General features: G+C 42.5%; 1 protein-coding gene across 1 annotated transcript in view; it reads left to right on the plus strand.

Annotated features, from left to right (window-relative positions):
* Positions 1–17,291, plus strand: part of ADAM23 (ADAM metallopeptidase domain 23) — a 171,887-nt gene that overhangs the window by 104,761 nt on the left and 49,835 nt on the right. Inside the window, exons 12-15 of the mRNA XM_065413052.1 lie at positions 2,805–2,889; positions 3,426–3,516; positions 5,214–5,262; positions 7,914–8,013. Coding sequence (XP_065269124.1) covers positions 2,805–2,889; positions 3,426–3,516; positions 5,214–5,262; positions 7,914–8,013 — 325 coding nt within the window. The remainder of the gene's footprint in view (positions 1–2,804; positions 2,890–3,425; positions 3,517–5,213; positions 5,263–7,913; positions 8,014–17,291) is intronic.

Here is a 17,291-nt window from a genome sequence, read left to right on the forward strand (position 1 = left end):
CGTAGTTCAATGTCCCACCTTTGCTTCAATGATTTTTCTCTTCCTTATAAAATGATTTGAGAGTTGCCAATTTTGGTTGGATGTATTCCTGGAGGTTTCATCACATGACATAATCTTTAATTAAAGATTAATCTTTAATTCCTGGAGACTCCAGGACAATCCTGGAGGGTTGGCAACCCTACTTACAAGATTTACAGTGATACGAAAAACAACTTAATAGAACATAAAGTCAGAGCTATTAGAGTTTCACAGTTTCCATAACTCTGCCTCCTTCTATTTATGAAGGAGGGAGAAAACTTGTTCACCTTAGCCTCTGAGGATAGAACAAGAAGCAATGGGCTTAAACTGCAGCAAGGGAGGTCTAGGTTGGACATTAGGAAAAAGTTCCTAACTGTCAGGGTGGTTAAACACTGGAATAAATTGCCTAGGGAGGTTGTGGAATCTCCATCTCTGGAGATATTTAAGAGTAGGTTAGATAAATGTCCATCAGGGATGGTCTAGACAGTATTTGGTCCTGCCATGCGGGCAGGGGACTGGACTCGATGACCTCTCGAGGTCCCTTCCAGTCCTAGAATCTATGAATCTATGAATCTATGAATTACAATAGAATCTTCATGGAATGATTTTGTAAGATTTGTAATTGTACAAAATGTTATTTACATGGACTTATAAAAGAATTCGCATCCTTTCTAAATATTATACTGTCACTTGCTGAATTAATATATTGTATCTTTTAATTCTGTGTGGTCATGAAATAAAGACACTTGAAATTGTAAAGTATTGTACACAAAAGAGGGTTGGGTTAGGGGTCCTGTGAGACTCTCATCTGAATTTACTGACACGTGCAATTGAACTTCCAAATTACATTCATCTGTGTTTATATAATATCCCTTAAAAGACAATTAAATGTGAAATATAATAGAAAAACTGATGGTAGCAGTGTAATTGGAACTGAAGGATGAGGTTCCATAGGAGATGAAATAATGGCTGCAGACTGGTGCCCAGAAGATACCGTGTTTTTCAGATTCATTTTTCCTTTTGAAGTCTATCCAAGAACCAACTAGGCCTGGCCTTAGCTTGTGACTTCTGATAAGATCCCAACTCATGGCAGTGTGGCAGCAGGCTGCTTGATTTTTTTTTTTGATTTTTTTTTACTGTTGAAGTCAATTGAGCAAGATAACAGGAAAATGAATCATGCCCAGGTCTCTAATATAGTATTGTAGAGCATTACCATTATGCTTCAAGTCAAGGCATCAAGTTCTGTACTGTATATAAAATCATTCAAAATAAAGCTTATTTACAAATAAATCCATTATGAGTAGTTATTGTTATTAGACAGTCAGCAAACCTGGAAAATGAAGTATATTCAAAGGGTCATCTGTCCAAGTACTAATCCAATCCAAAGATGCTTAATGTTACAAAATTTGACATTCCTGTTTGGATTAGCAAGATCTAGTACATCTAGCATCCACTGTTGTAACCGTAACTTACTTTGACTAAGGTTCTCAAGATTCCACAATCTGCCTGCTGCAAGATCGTCTCCAAAAGGTAGAAATGTGCTCCAGAATCTAGCCTTCTAATCTTAGGGTCGTGGTTATGCCAGGGGTGGGGAAGAGAAGGAAAGGTCCAGCAATGGATACTATGGCTTTATTTGGTGGTGGTGGTGGTGGTGAGGGGAGGCTCTCTCGTTCCTCCTCTAAATTGATTATTGTGTGGGTGAAGTTTTCCAGGCCATTGGGTCCCTTTCACTTGTCACTGTTTGTAGAGCTGTCAGTTGGGTAGCTGTCTTCAGGTTGCACAGCCCTTTCTGTTGCATCCTAGCTTCCTTTCAGTCATTTGGAGAAGAAATCTGTTGAGACATCAGCGAAGGACTGTGCATAACATTGTTCCTCAAAACCCAAATGCCATAAGGTCCTGGCCTTCAGAGTTCCTCCTCTGTGGCTGGAATGTCATTCTTTTGGGTTTTTTTTAACAAGAACTCAGGGGAAGAAATTCCCCTGCAGGAGAAGAATAATTTTTGAAGCTCAGGGCCCCTTGGAGGTGTGGATCCATTATTATCCATAATAGTTGTAAGATTCTTTATAAAATCATACAGTTTATTTCTATGGGGCTTTAGCCACTCTACAAAAAACAATCTATTTAGAGAATGTCATTACATGGTACAGTAGCATTTGTTATGTAGCAAAAAACTGATTACATGAGGCGGATGTAGGCCTAGATTAAAAATGGCAGAATACATCTACAGGAAAAGTACTGAATTCTATACAATTTTTAAATAGGTTGAAATAAAATGAGTCAAGGTAAAATATAATGAATTAGTATCATGATTTTAGTTTAAGAACATCACAATGGAGATGTGCTAAACTGATTACATATATTTTACTGCAGAAATTCCTTCTTGACAACTTACAATAAACTGGAACATTTTCACAGTTTTTGTCTTCCCATGAAAATGGCATCATTTTTTCTTTTGAGAACATCTGATATATTTGCACTTTCTGATTTTTGTTTGCAGGTTGAGGGTGGGGCTAAATCTACAAAATAAGTGTCTCCTTGTTGCAAGTTTCATCTAGTTCAGTCTTTTGATGTGTTCCATTTTAAAAGTGAATCAGTTACCATTGAGAATTTGTCTCTAAATGAATACCAGTGCGCACAACATATATTGTTATGTGGGAATTTGATCTTTTAGATGAATGAATGGGTGTCCTATTCAAGTTTACTGCATTAAATTTCCCATTCAACATCCTATGTATATTTTATTTAATTTTATTTATTTAATTAATGAATTTATTTATGTTCTTAAGGAATGTGACATTCCACTACAAGAGGAGCAGCTTGAGTTACTTTGGAGGGGTTTGTTCTGTGACCAGAGGAGTTGGAGTGAATGAGGTAACTCTTTCTATTAAAATGTTTTAAATGTACAATTTCCTCCTTATGAATTCACCAATCCTTATATTTGGCACTTTGTTTTAGCCTCTGACAATACTACCAAAAACGCAACAACGCTGTTGAAAATCCATTGTAATGACATGGATCTAGCTGTGCTGCCCAAAACCTTTGCCCTCTACATAAATTCTTCTCTTAGTTAGCCAGTGGAACCCCACTGACGATAGTGGGGTTCCACCAGCATATAACTGGGAGGAGAATTTGGCCCAATATGTATATCATCCTAATTAGTTTGCTTTGAAAAATTTGTATTTTCATTGTGAAAGGTACTGAATGGACCAGATTGACTGCTTGTTAAAGGCAGGTACCAGCTTCTCTGGCCTTTGTTTCTTTGGTGTATGCATGCAGTCACACATGGGTTTGATAAAATTACTGTATACGGTACTGAATTAGTAGTAAACCAGAATGAAGTGTTGCAATATAATTTGCAATAACTAACTGTGTACTATCTTTACTGTTATCCTCCCCTCTAAAAACAGTATGCCCTCCCATTGGCTATGGCACAGGAATTATCACAAAGTTTGGCTCAGAACCTGGGAATACAGTGGGAGCCAGCAACCAGAAAACCGAGTATGTACTGTCATTATGCATTGACTTTCTTCTGTCCTCCTCTTTTGCCGAACATACAAGCTTTTTGTAAAGTGTGTGGTTACATACAAATGTACATCAACATAACTGTAAATAACATACAGCAATTGCTTTTGTTATACGCTATACAATAAGAACCAAAACTTGAGTTTAGCCAAATCAAGGCTAAATAAATCACGACCCTGCTTTGCACTAATTTTACAGTCATCACTCTCAGTGACTTCAGTGACACTTTTGTCTGAGTCAAGGGATCAAATTCATAATTGATGTGTACAGTGATGTAACTTAGAACCTGTTATGCTAACTTAGACCACTCCTCTTGCACTCAGACTCCCTTACCTATAACTTAAGTAGAATGGATGTAATTAAGTCACATGGAATCTATGTGCAAAGGAGTCTAACTTAAACTCCAAGAAGGTGCAAGAAAATATAAATTAATGTTGGACGATGGTAGTTTAACTCGCATCTTTTTTACATCTGCTCCACAGCAGGTGAATTAGCCCAACTTAAACACTATAGCACATGAGTAGAGTGGGTGTAAGTACTTCTAGGGGAGCCTGATCCAAAGCCCATTGACTTCCATTTTCCATTTGGAGTTTTTCCATTGACTTCAGTGGGCTTTGGATTTGGTTCTGAGTAACTTTCATCACCTTATGTATCACTTCTGAATTTGACCCAAGGAGTCAATTTTGAGTATCTCAGACATGCTTGTCCAAATTTCTCTCATCAAAATATTTGTCAAAGCAGTATTCCTTTCACTATTATGTGGTCACGATTAATTAGCAGGTACCATATCATGTATCTGAGATACAGCATTATTTCCTTTTACTTAGCACAGTTATTTCCTATTCTATCCCCAGTACTGTTGTGTGATAATTATTGATATATGTTGTGTAGTGGAGATGTCATCAAATCCTTCAAAAAGCAGTAGAATCTAGTCAGGAGCAACTTTCCTCTCATTGTTGGGGTGGGTTAGTACTCTTTCCTTTAAAAAAAAAAAATCAGGAAATTGTATCCTTGTTTTAGGTATGTCTTGCAGAGAGTAGCAAGTAAACTGAGTCTCAACATCATTTTTGAAAGTGGTGGTAGAAATGCAAGCATTAGTAGCATTACCCAGCAGATAGATACAATAGCCTAACAATGGAAAACTGACCAAGGTGTAAATAATATGGCTAGAAAAGAAGCAAATTCTACCAAATGACATGTGGTTATTCTGTGTTCAGAAATACTGAATGTTTGCAGAGGTATCCAGAATACAGTATTTCTTTTTAACAGATTCTTGTCCATACTATATAATTCTTGTCTTGCAGATTGTAAGACATTTTTACTTTAAAAATACAGGAGTAATGTTAATCAATTAACAAATAAGTCATTGTTGACTTAGATGATGTAGCTAGTATAAACCCCTTTCATTCAACCACTTTCTGCTCTATATGCAGTGAACATAAGTTGATTGATAGATTGGGATGTTATTAATAATAATTCAAAGCAGATGGAACAAAAATAATACGGACAAGGACATTCCAGTTTTAAGGCTAGATTCTGTTATGATAAACAGCCATCTGACCGCCATATATATTAATTAAAACCTTCTTTTTGTAAAAAGTTTTATTTTTGCTGCCAGTATATTTATAACAAATTTCCTTCTTTCTTTTGTATGTTTGGTTTTGTCTGAGAAGAATGTGACTGCATAGAATCCTGGGGTGGCTGCATCATGGAGGAAACAGGGTATGCTGTAATAATCAGTAACTGAGGGCTTTGGAGATGAGATCAGAGTGCACATTGTGACATAAGTATTTATTTGTTGAGCATTATAAACCTGTTTCAGCACTAGATGAAAAACTAGTACATTAGCAGTGTGGACAAACATTTGTGCTGAACAACTCAAACATACAAAAATTAAGGAAGATAATATTGACTTGTAACATGGGATGTTTTGATTCTAGCTTATATTTTTAGAGTGGAGTTCATGGGGGAGCTCATAGGTCTTTCAGCTCAGACTTCACTTGCTCAGTTTCCCTATAAGAGAAGAGACACCAAATCTCTAGCTATGCGAGAACAGGCAGATATTACAGCACTAACACCTGCTGTGTAGAATGACAAAATGGAAGGGAACAAAGACTGAATGTTGCAAAACCAGATTTCATAGCTAAGCTACTTCAACCCAAACTTTCTGAAGAGAAAAAATCTGAGAATTTGTACTAACTGTTTTGGTATGTCCAGTTTGTATTAGTTTTCCAGACAGTAGTTAAAATTACCTTCATATATCTCTTTCATACCAAAAGGATGCCAACATTTTTGTAAACATTTTAAACTGTATATAGGAACCACTGCACCCACTACTGAAGTGCAGTCACTTTTGGGATGGAACAAAATAGGTATTTAACGGAACACAATAATACTACACAATAGTTTAGGATAAGTAGTAAGAAAATAACTTTTCCAATTGAAACTGCAGTGGGAATTTAGGTAAGCAGAATGTATAATCCAAACTGGAGTTTTGCCAGGATGCCATTGCTAATATCTGTACTATAATAGGGTGGTCTGTCCCTTTAAGGGCCAGCGGCCTGGGGCCAGTCATCCCTGTTCACTAATCAGATGCAGCTAAAAATGGAACAGGAGTTTCCTATAAATTGCTGCAGGAAACTGGGGGTTGATAGAGAAAGGGGCTAAGTACAGAGAGAAGCTGCAGTCTCTCTGCAGTAGTTGCTAGGGAAGGGATACTCTAGATGTAGATGGGAAGTCCTGGGAGTTGTAGCTAGGTAGAAAGCCCCAGCTGGAAGATTAGTTTGTTGTTTGGATAAATGAAGCCAGGATGTAAGGGCTAAAGACTGATTTGGGCGTGGCTGATAATTCCCCAGACTGGCAAAGAAAGTTACCAGCTTACACCTACATCTGTGAAAAATGGCATGCAGTGGTAAATGTCTACAATGGAATATAATGCCTGAAGTTTAGGGTTGGCTTGGGACATTTTATTGGCACTTTTTCAACCCAAGTCATGATGGTTTTTCTAAAAAAGAATAATCCCTTTGTGTTTTCCATACTATTTTAAATAGAGTGAGCCCTAAACTGTGCACTCTGCTTTGGCCTCTCTTTTAGCTAGAGGCTCATGTTATCCATGCAGCAAACAGTAGAAGTCCAGCACTTGAAGTAACAGACATCTTAGATAAATTTAACTGGACACTCTTCTTTAGTTTGTCACTTCATATTCACTTTACAACATAGGATTTCTTACTCAAAACATTATTTTTGCACACCTTTGTTCTGGGGATGTTCTAAAATATTGTGATTGACTCTTGAAATTGTACTGTTATTTTTTTCATTTTGAGTCAGCACTGGCACCAGATCCCACCTTTTTATATATATATATAGTGGCAACAGCACCAAATATACCTATGGTTTTGCTCACAAGATGGAGGTTTTTTTTTTCTTTTCAATTTCTAGCTAAATGATTGGTGAGTATTAGTAAAATCTGAGAGGGAAGCATATCTGGGTATGAGCAGGGTTTCCTCCTTGGTGGAACAGGCCTGCCTAATTCTTTTTTTCTAAAATGGAGCTCAGGAGCTGCCAGGTTTTGTTAAATTGTCCTTTTCTAATCAACTGCTTGTGAAACTGGGGCCTAACGTCGCATCTTTTATCCTGATAGACTCTTCTGTCTCAGTCTAAGCATGCCTTGTAGGTGCTAGATCCTACAGCTACTATACTACAGAGTGAGTGTAGTTTCTTCAGCTTTAACTACTCAGCCATTGGTCACTTCAATGTGAGCTCTGTCTGGCTCATCTATCCTTCCTCCCAAATTTGAAGTTGTCTAGCACCTAGTTAGTGAAGCTAAAAATATCCAATAGGATTCCACCTGGATCCTTGAGTTGAGTGTTGGACAAAAGGAACACCAGCTTTTTGGAGCGGAGATACCTTTTTGTGTTAAAAATTAATCCAGGGTCACTGATCTTCAACAGAGAAGGCTATCTTAAACAATCAGCAAGAAATGAGAGAGATCTGGAATGCAATCCATCTAGGAGCTGAAGTGAAAAATCAGTCAGCCTCCAAATAGATGGTACCACCACATTGGATTCTATTAGTGAGAAGGAACATGATAGCTAGATTACAGGGACACTGTTGCATCCTTGCTATGGATTCATATAGTAAAGAGAGAAATGTAATTTTAAAAAAATACAAAACAGTGTTAAAATGCTTGATTATTTTTGTTTTGTTTTTCAAAACATGAAGGACTCCCACTGAACTGCTGTTATTGCTCTGACAGTTGTATACCTCTCTTGTAGCAAAAAACATTTAGAGCAGCTCAAAGGAGGGTTATAATTTTCATCTCTAGTAACTGGGTTCAGTGAGGTATTTACTCAATTGATTCTTTGTCATTTTAGGGTTTACCACTCCAGAAAATTTTCAAGATGCAGCATTGCAGAATACAAAGAATTTTTACTCAGAGGGGGAGGTGCCTGTCTTTTCAACAGGCCAACAAAGGTAATTTCACTTAGAGGATGAAGCCACTGCCAGGACATCTGTTGACTATCAGACACTACAGTGAAGATTAAATGGTTTCACTGAACCTTCTTTTCCCTTAAAGGCTTTATTCAAATTCCATTGGGCTATTACAGATTTTTCTGGTTTTTAGTTGTAGCTTTATGGATCTTCTTCCTCATCAGCAGTCATTTCTATTAATAAGGATTATTCTTCTTCGAGTGCTTGCTCATGTCGATTCCATTCTAGGTGTGTGTGCGTGCACAGTTGTCAGAGATTTTTGCCTTAGCGGTATCTGTAGGTTGGCTGTAGCGCCTCCTTGAGTGCCGCGTTCATGAGTTGGTATATTAGGCGCTGCCGACCCTATGCCCTCTCAGTTTCTTCTTACCGCCCATGATGGTTGGTCAGAGTGCCTTGTCTTACATTGCAAGAGCGATAGCGGTTCTTACAGTCCGTTGTTCTGTCTCCTTTGTTGTTAGTTGATAGGTACTTAGCTAGACCTTTACGTTAAGTGTTAGAGTAGGAGTTTAGGAGTTAGAGTCCTGGCTGGGACTTCGCCTCAGAGCGGGGCATGCCCTATTCCTATTCCACCACCGGCAACGGAATCCATCGGGATCCCTGGTCATATCCACTGTCAACGAAAGGGCCAGGCAGTGCCAGGTGAGTGGCACACTGAAAAATAAAGATACCAAGAGGCTGGACTTGTTTGGCAGGAAAATTTATTCGACAGCCAGCCTGCAATTTTGGGTGTCTAACCATCAGGCCCTGCTAGGCAGGTACAACTTCAACCTGTGGGACTCCATCAGCAAGTTCAAGGAGGGCCTCCCACAGGACCAAGCCCAGGAATTTGCTGCCTTGGTGGAAGAGGGCAAAGAGGTGCCCTCCAGATGACCTGGGACGCTACGGACTTGGTGGCCAGGGTAGTCGCTTCTGCATTGGTCATGAGGCGCATCTCCTAGTTACAGTCCTCTGGACTGTCCCAGGAGATGCAGACTACCCTTCAGGACCTCCTGTTTTAGGGAACAGGGCTCTTTTCTGAGTCTACACACCACTCTGCAGGCTAGAAAGCTGTTCTGTCCCCCTCCGCCTCCATCAAGGTCCTGGGGTGTCGGTCCAGCTCCTACAGGAAGAAGGACAGAGACAAAGAATTTAAACGGCATCACCCTTCGTCTTCCCATTCCTCTGTCCAGCCTGGTTCTTCCAGAGGCCAAGGAAGCCAGAAATGGACGTTTTAAGGCTGCGCCTGAGGATGGCACCCCAGTCACTTCCCAGGATCCACCCCCCTGCTCTTTCCTCAACTGCCTGCGCCCCTTCTGGTTGGCCTGGTCGCAGCTGACCTCAGACCATTGGGTGCTCGACATAATATCTTCAGGCTACACCCTGCAGTTCATGGCCTTCCCCCCCTTTCCCCGTCTCTCTTCAGGATAAAGGTATTTGGCCCGAGCAGGCCTCACTGTGCTTGATCCTGGATTACCTTCTGCATCTCAAACTCCAAGGCCTGTCCCTTTCACTATCAAGGTCCATTGGCCACTATTTCGGCCTTCTGTCTGCTGCTCGAGGGTAGGTAGGTTTTTGCCCAGGACATGACTGCCAGGTTCCTCAAGGGCCTCGAGTGCCTCTACCCGCATGTCAGGGTCCCCGTTCTGCCATGAGACCTGAATCTTGTGCTGTGACTGCTCACGGGACCCCCCCTTCAAGCCTCTGGATTCCTGCTTTTTCCTTCTCCTGTTCTGGAAGGTCGCGTTCCTAGTTGCGATACCATCCGCCTGCTGGGTCTCCGAGATTAGGGCATTTACCTCGGAACCGCCCTATATGCAATTTTTCGTCATGGTGGCCGACAGGATGAAAGGCTATCCAGTGTCTGCTCAAAGAATTTCCTCTTGGATCACTGCCTGCATATGCTGCTGTTATGATCAGGCAAAGGTGCCACCTCCAGCGATCGTAACCTCCCATTCAACCAGGGTGCAAGATTCCTTGGCAGCTTTCCTAGCCCACATGCCTACCCAGGACATTTGTAGGGCAGCCACCTGGTTGTCCGTCCACACGTTCACGTCCCTTATGCACTTATCCAGCAGGCCCGATGCTGGCTTCGGTAGAGCAGTACTGCAAGTCGCTAGGCTATGAACTCCGAGCCCACCTACGAGGATACTGCTTGTGAGTCACCTAGAATGGAATTGACATGAGTAAGCACTCGAAGAAGAAAAAACGATTACCTACCTTTTCGTAACTGTTCTTCGAGATATGTTGCTCATGTCCATTCCACTACCCGCCCTCCTACCCCTCTGTCGGAGTTGCCGGCAAGAAAGAACTGAGAGGGCATAGGGTCGGCAGCGCCTAATATACCAATGCATGAGTGTGGCACTCAGTGGGGCGCTACAGCTCATCCTATGGATACCGCTAAGGTAAAAATATCCGACGACTGTACACATGGGCGTGCACACACCTAGAATGGAATGGACACGAGCAACACAGCTTGAAGAACAACAGTTACAAAAAGGTAGGTAACCATTTTTTAGGGAAAGTTAAAACTTGTCTTCAGTGAATTCTTCATGCTCAGATAATAATTTAGGCCCTCATAAGTAGATAGTTGTGCCCATTTGGAGCCTCATTCAACATTATTGCCCTATCCTTTTAATCCAAAAATAGTGTAAAACAAACCTAGGTGTAGACACAAGAGTAGTTAGTGCTCCGTCTCAGTCAATCCTCTGTGCCTGGAGCTATTGGGAAGGGTGCTCATTATTGCATTATGAACTGGACAGAAATCAATAACTTGCTTCACATAGGCCTTTAACAACTTTTAGTCGCTACCAACCTGGATTGGGTTTGAATTGGCAACACGGGGGTATAAAGCTCTATAGTCTTCTTCGAATGCTGTTTATTCCACATGTGGGTATATGCATGCGCTCCATGTGCCTGAGACTGGAGATTTGTAGCAAGTAGTGTCCATTGGTCCGCACCCATGCACTTGCTCTCCTCGTGCTCCAAACCGAGGGCATAAAGGGCAGTGTGGACTGACACCTCTCCAGTTCCTTCTTACCACCACATGGCCTGAGTTGTAATTTTCTCTGTCAGCTACGATCTTTCTCTATTTTCAACATCTGTAAATATATTTTGTAAATAGTTTTTAGTAAGTTTGGACTTTAGTGTTGTTTTTTTTAAAGCTAGTATAGTTAGTCCTTCTTTGCTGGGAGAACTAAACTATGCTAAGAGTCTCAAGCTTTAAGAAGGGTATCTGCTGCCCCCATTCCTTGTCCATCAGTGATGAACACCAGTGCTGCCTTTACTACTTGGGAGAGGCTCACATTGCCACCAAATTCAGCATCTGCCACTTCTTCTGTCTTCAAACCCATGAGGGATGAGAGCTTCATCTGTGGAAGCACCTCAGGGAGAATGCCATGTAACTCCAGTCAGATCCAGACTGGGGAGAACCCCCTGTACAGCAGCCTCAGACTGCAAGCATTGCTCCCTGACCACAAGTTCCAGAGTAGAGGCCAAAACTGTTGAGCCCAAAAACTCTCTCTTCAGAGTAGGGGACATGACCATAAGCGTAAGGACAGATCCTCATCCAGATCTACCTCTAAGAAGTATCTCTTCCTGCCTCAGTCCAAGATGGGTGAATGCTCACCCTAAAGAATTATGTCTGCATAAATCTTCCATCCAAGAAGGAGGAGCGCAAAGGAAGAAGTATCTGACTGTACTGGCTTTGGTTCCATAGGCCAAAGGATCAGCACCTCCCGGCCCCGTCTGGGAGCTTCACAATGGCCCCATATTACATAGTTCCAGCACACGCCTAGTAGGATCCTCTGAATACCAGACCATTATACAACCCGGATCCATCAGTCCCCCCACCTCATGGACTCCTCAAACTCCAGGAAGGACTGAAACTTTTACCTCTCCAGAGGATATTTTTGCTCTGCCGTATCCAGAGTCTCCTCCTCTATCAGGCCCAGTCCTCCTTAGAGACATTTCAGCACCAGAAGAATCCACCTTGAGAAAAAGGATTCTCCCCTAGTGCATCCACAAGTTGGAGCATTCCTCCACCAGTATCACTGGAACTGCTGAGAGAACAGGAGCCTACCTTTTCGTCATATGAATCTGATCGTCCAGATGAGTCGCTCTCCTCTCCTCGGCCCCCGAGGGGGACACAGCCAGAAAGAACCCATAGGAGGTATTGGAACTGCCCTCCTCCTCCTCATTACAAATACCCAGGGGACCATTGGTATCCTATCCCTTGGAGGCCCCCCAATTGGTCAAACCTTCCTATTGGTCTTACTGAGCCCCATGGGATCCATACAATAGATGTCCTGGATCTGTGCAACAATCGCACCAACGCTCTTCTCCCAGCTGTTACCAACCGGCTCCATCGGAGTTTGTTGAGGACGAAATCCATCCTACCAGGTGTGTCATCCTCCATACCCAATGAGGCAATTACCTTATTATCCCCTTCTCGGCCTGATGTACTTCCTGTGGTCCAGGAACTGTTACAGAGGGTGGTAGCCGAGCTCCAGATACCTCTTGAGGAGGCCTAGAACGCACAACATGGAAACATCATTCTATTGTTGGCACATATCCCTCTCCTGGACAGGTTGAGGGCCCATTCTACAAGAGAGCATGAACGACTTCAATGGTATCTCTTTGAGAAGTACCAATACTGGATGTTTGTAAGGCGTCTACTTGGAGCCCTATCCACACCTTTAATGAAACATTATGCCCTAGTCTAGACTATTTAAGCAGATGCAGCTTTGTATACAGCAGCATTACAGACATCTATACCAACTGCATTCTCGCACCTTCCTCCTGTCTGAATACTGCTTACCAATCTCCCACATGTGGAATACATGTAGGTACCAGCACTCGAAGAAATGGAGGTTACTTACCTGTAACTGGAGGTTCTTGGAGAGGTGTGGTCCCTCTCTGTATTCCACTACCCGACCTCCTTCCTTCTGTGTTGGAGCCCATCTGATTCCAGGTAAGAGAAGGCATCGCTCCACACTGCCCTTTATGCCCTCGGTTTGGAGCACGAGGAGAGCAACTTCACATACGTAGACCAACAGACACTACTTTCTACAAATCTCCAGTCTCGGGTGCATGGAGCACGCGTGTACCAATGTGTGGAATACAGATAGGGACCACACATTTCAAAGTTCCAGTTACAGATAAGTAACCTCCATTTGTATTATCAATCTTCTTAGCCATCCAGTCTCCTTTTGCCCTTTTACAACTCAACAAAGTTAAAAAACATTTCTGATAGACAACAGTAGTTTACGACCCTGTTAAACCCAAAGTAGGGTAAAAACAATCCATATTTACTTTATAAAACTAACTGAGACTGTGGTCTGGCATTTTACCAAGTTGTCAGCCTTGGAGATTTTAATCCCAAATAAGACTAAATGCGATCTATCTCATTGTGTATACTTTACTATATCTTCTCCCTGACCTCCATTAATTGAAAAGATTTGATTTTATCGTTGCATAGACATTGGCCTTTCCCAAGTTACAGAAAAAACTACAACCTAAAACCTTTATATTTTACATCTTTAGTAGCCTTTGCAGATAGAAGACTGTAAAATTGAATGAATGTGGAGACCCAAAAAAAAGCACGTCATGATGATTGTGATCATAGTAAGATTATGGTTGACTAATGGATGAACATGAGTAAACCTTCAGTTGACTGAAGATGGAGACCAAAATCCCTCTTACTTTAATAAAAATGTTCCCCAGAGAATGGCTGAAGCACATTTGTGGAGATGATTGTATAATGGAAAACTGATTTTCAGGTTCAGAGCAAGAGCAGGAGAACTTTCTGCCAGTACAGCAATATTGATGACTTCTTGGGGAAAAAATGATGTTTTAATTTTCATATCTTTACAGAGAAGAAAAATTATTCTAAATCATGCTTACATTTTATTACTGAAGGACTGTGTATAAGGCAGTTCAGTGTTCATTCAGCCTCTAATGCCCGAAACTATAGCCCCTTTCAGTTAGCTAAACAGTTTCTGTAAAAGAGAAAAATGTGTTTTAATCTTTCATCACAGCAATATTTTAAAATTGTCCATCTGTTTTTCCCAAAAAAAGTATCCGAAGAAGAGTTCAGTGAAATGTCATGTTGTGTTTGTTACATTTAGCAAAACAACAGGCAAACAGGTACCTGGATGTACCTCGGACATTCAGTAGCATTCTAGTGATTGATATATCCCTGTTAACGTCAAATCTCTTGTTATTGTCATGTTTTTTTATAATATAACTATTACAAAATGTCAAAAGTAGGATATGCTTTTGAAAAATAATTACTTTATAAAATGGCAGAGCTGTAAAAAATCATCATAGCTTCTGCTTACAAAAATTACTATGTTTTGAGAGCTAGTGGGGCAATTTATGTCTTGTACAGGTTTAATGAAGTGACTTTACTGCACTCAAAGGATGGAGATATATTCTAGAGGTCAACAAAAAATCATTGAGAAATAAAAAATTGGACAAGAGGAATTTTAAAGTGACCTTGAATGACTAAGTTGATTTATATGACTCCTGAATCACTGACATTTGTAGAACTCAGCAGTAAGGAAACCTGCAGATGTGTTGTTGTCTTGCATCTACCAGTGGGTGTTGCAATAGATGTAACAGTGAAAGGGGGTTTAAAAGATGGAAATGGGGAAAAATTAGGAACTGACAAATGAACCAATTAAATATAATTGTTTACAAATAAGTTACACAAAATGTAAATCAGAACTGTTAATGACCATTGTGGTAGCTCAGTGGGTAGTGGAATGAACTGCCCCTCAGGAGATTGGAATCTAAGACCATCCTCAGGATACTAGTATCCTCAGTTAGGGGAGGCTGAATGGTGTTTTAATTTGGTGTGGTGGGCACATTATTAAAACCCAGGCTCAAATATCTGCTGTTGCTTACCACTGAAACAGAAAACAAAATATAACTTCCATAATTACAGAAGAGCTGATTTCTCTATTTTTTAATCATGGGACTTTTTCTGTTTGCAGAATGAAGAGTAAATAGCCAGTGTAGATTACTATTTCTCTGGATCCTGGGAATAGCTATTTAGCAATATTTATTCATATTGATTTGGCTCATCATATGTTAACTGGTGAATAACACACACAGAACATCCTTTGCTTGTGGGGTGTTTCTTGCTTGCTATTTTCCTATTCATGAGTAAAATCAATAAACTGTAATAGACCCCATCTTTCACTAGGGTTGCCAACTTTCTAACTGCACAAAACCAAACACCCTTGCCCCGCCACCCTTCCCTGCCCCAGCCCCAAGGTCCTGCCCCCTGCCATGCCCCTTCTCTGAGGCTCCGCCCCCGCTCACTTCATCCCCCACCCTCTGGTGCTCGCTCATTTTCACTGGACTGGGACAGGGGGTTGGGGTGCAGGACAGGATGAGGGTGTTGGCTGCGGGTGTGTGAGGGGGCTCTGGGCTGAGGCAGGGGGTTGGGGTGTGGGAGGGGGTATGGGCTCTGGGGTGGGGGTGTGGGCTATGGGGTGGGGCCAAAAATTAGGGGTTCAGGGTGAGGCTGGGGCAGGGGGTTGGAGTGCGGGGAGGGGTGTGAGGGCTGAGGCTGTGGGCTCTGGGGTGGGGCTGTGAATGAGGGGTTTGGGATGCAGGAGGGGGCTCCAGGCTGGGGCCGAGGGGTTCAGATTATGGTAGGGGGTTCCGAGCTGAGGCAGGTTGTTGAGGTGCAGGAGGGGTTTGGGGTGTGGGTTCCAGGAGGGAGTTTGGGTGCGGGAGGGGGCTCGGGGTTGGGGCAGGGGATTGGGGTGTGGGAGGGGTTTTGGGGTGGGGGCTCCAGGCAGCACTCACCTCAGGCGGCTCCCCGCAAGCGGCAACATGTTCCTCAGCTCTTAGGCAGAGGCGCGGCCAGGCGGCTCTGCATGCTGCCTCAGTCTGCAGGCACCACCCCCGCAGCTCCCATTGGCTGAGAACTGTGGCCAATGGGAGCTGTGGAGCTGGCGCTCGGGGTGGGGGCAACGTACTGAGTCCCCATGGCCGCCCCTATGCATAGGATCCAGAGGGACATGTCGCCGCTTCTTGGGAGCCACGCGGAGCCAGGTGGGGAGCCTGCCAGCCCCGCGCCAACTGGACTTTTAACGGCCTGACCGGAGCTGCCAGGGTCCTTTTTCGACCGGGCAGTCCAGTTGAAAACCGGACACCTGGCAACCCTATCTTCCACGCTTCTCTTCATTGGCAAATATACCGTCTAGGTGTGTCACAACCCTGATCAAACTTTCCCTTCTGGATACTCACCAGGCTGCTGTGTTGGGTCATATAACTGGATATCTGTGCTTTTAAGATTTCCTGAGACTGAGAAGAGTCCAGACACTACCTGTGGTTCTGAATTTCTAGGCTCACTCTTAGAATGCAGATCTTCCATCTAGCACCATCTTCTGGCTAAACTGAGACCCTGCAGTCCAACTGCCTATGCTCTGAGACTAGTTTTGGTTACCCCAGACTCCCCATTTGCAGATGCTCACCCTTTCCAAGACTGCCAGCCTTGTGGGCACTCTGGTTACAGTTTACCTCTTCAGGAACATATGATAATTGAAGCAGACAGACACAGACTTTGTAAAGGAGATTTCTAAAAACAATTAGTCTTTACTTAAACAGCACAAGTGAGACAAGAATCTAGACAAAATAAGAAACACCTGCATGTGAAACTTTGCCTCAGTTTCCTAACCACTCTGAGGTATCCAGGATCCCCTATCTAAACATGGGTTCTCCTTTGAAACACAGTCTCTTCTGCCTCTGTAGCCAGCTTCCTTCAGCCTGGGCTGGTCCCACAGTCAAAAAGGTCCCCTTTCCTATGAAAGCATGTCCTTTTCTTCTTTCCTACCCCAAGCGTTTTTAGTTTCTGTGAGGCCCTATGTTTCTGTGTTATTAAATGCTAGTACTAGAACCTGGTTTCTTTGTTTACCATGCTGGAGAAATTCCACTGCTCCAAACCATAGCACTCTGCAGAGAAAACCAATTTTCTCCAACTTATCTAGGATACAGTTACTCCTCTATTATATCTGGGCAAGCTCTACTGAAGGGCTGATAACAGTTGTTCTAGTTAAGAGACAGACATGCAGGTACCATTCCTTTCTCTTTAACACATGGGGGATGAGGCAAGGACACAGTACAGATCATCATAAGGCTTAAACACACAGTGACTTCATAATATCATAAGTAAGGCTACGATTTGGTCACGGAGGTTGTGGAAGTAACAGAATCCATGACTTCCGCAGACCTCCATGACTTTAGCCTGCAGTAGCTGGGGTACCCGC

Source organism: Emys orbicularis, chromosome 11, assembly GCF_028017835.1.
Source record: "Emys orbicularis isolate rEmyOrb1 chromosome 11, rEmyOrb1.hap1, whole genome shotgun sequence".
Lineage (NCBI taxonomy): Eukaryota > Metazoa > Chordata > Testudines > Emydidae > Emys > Emys orbicularis.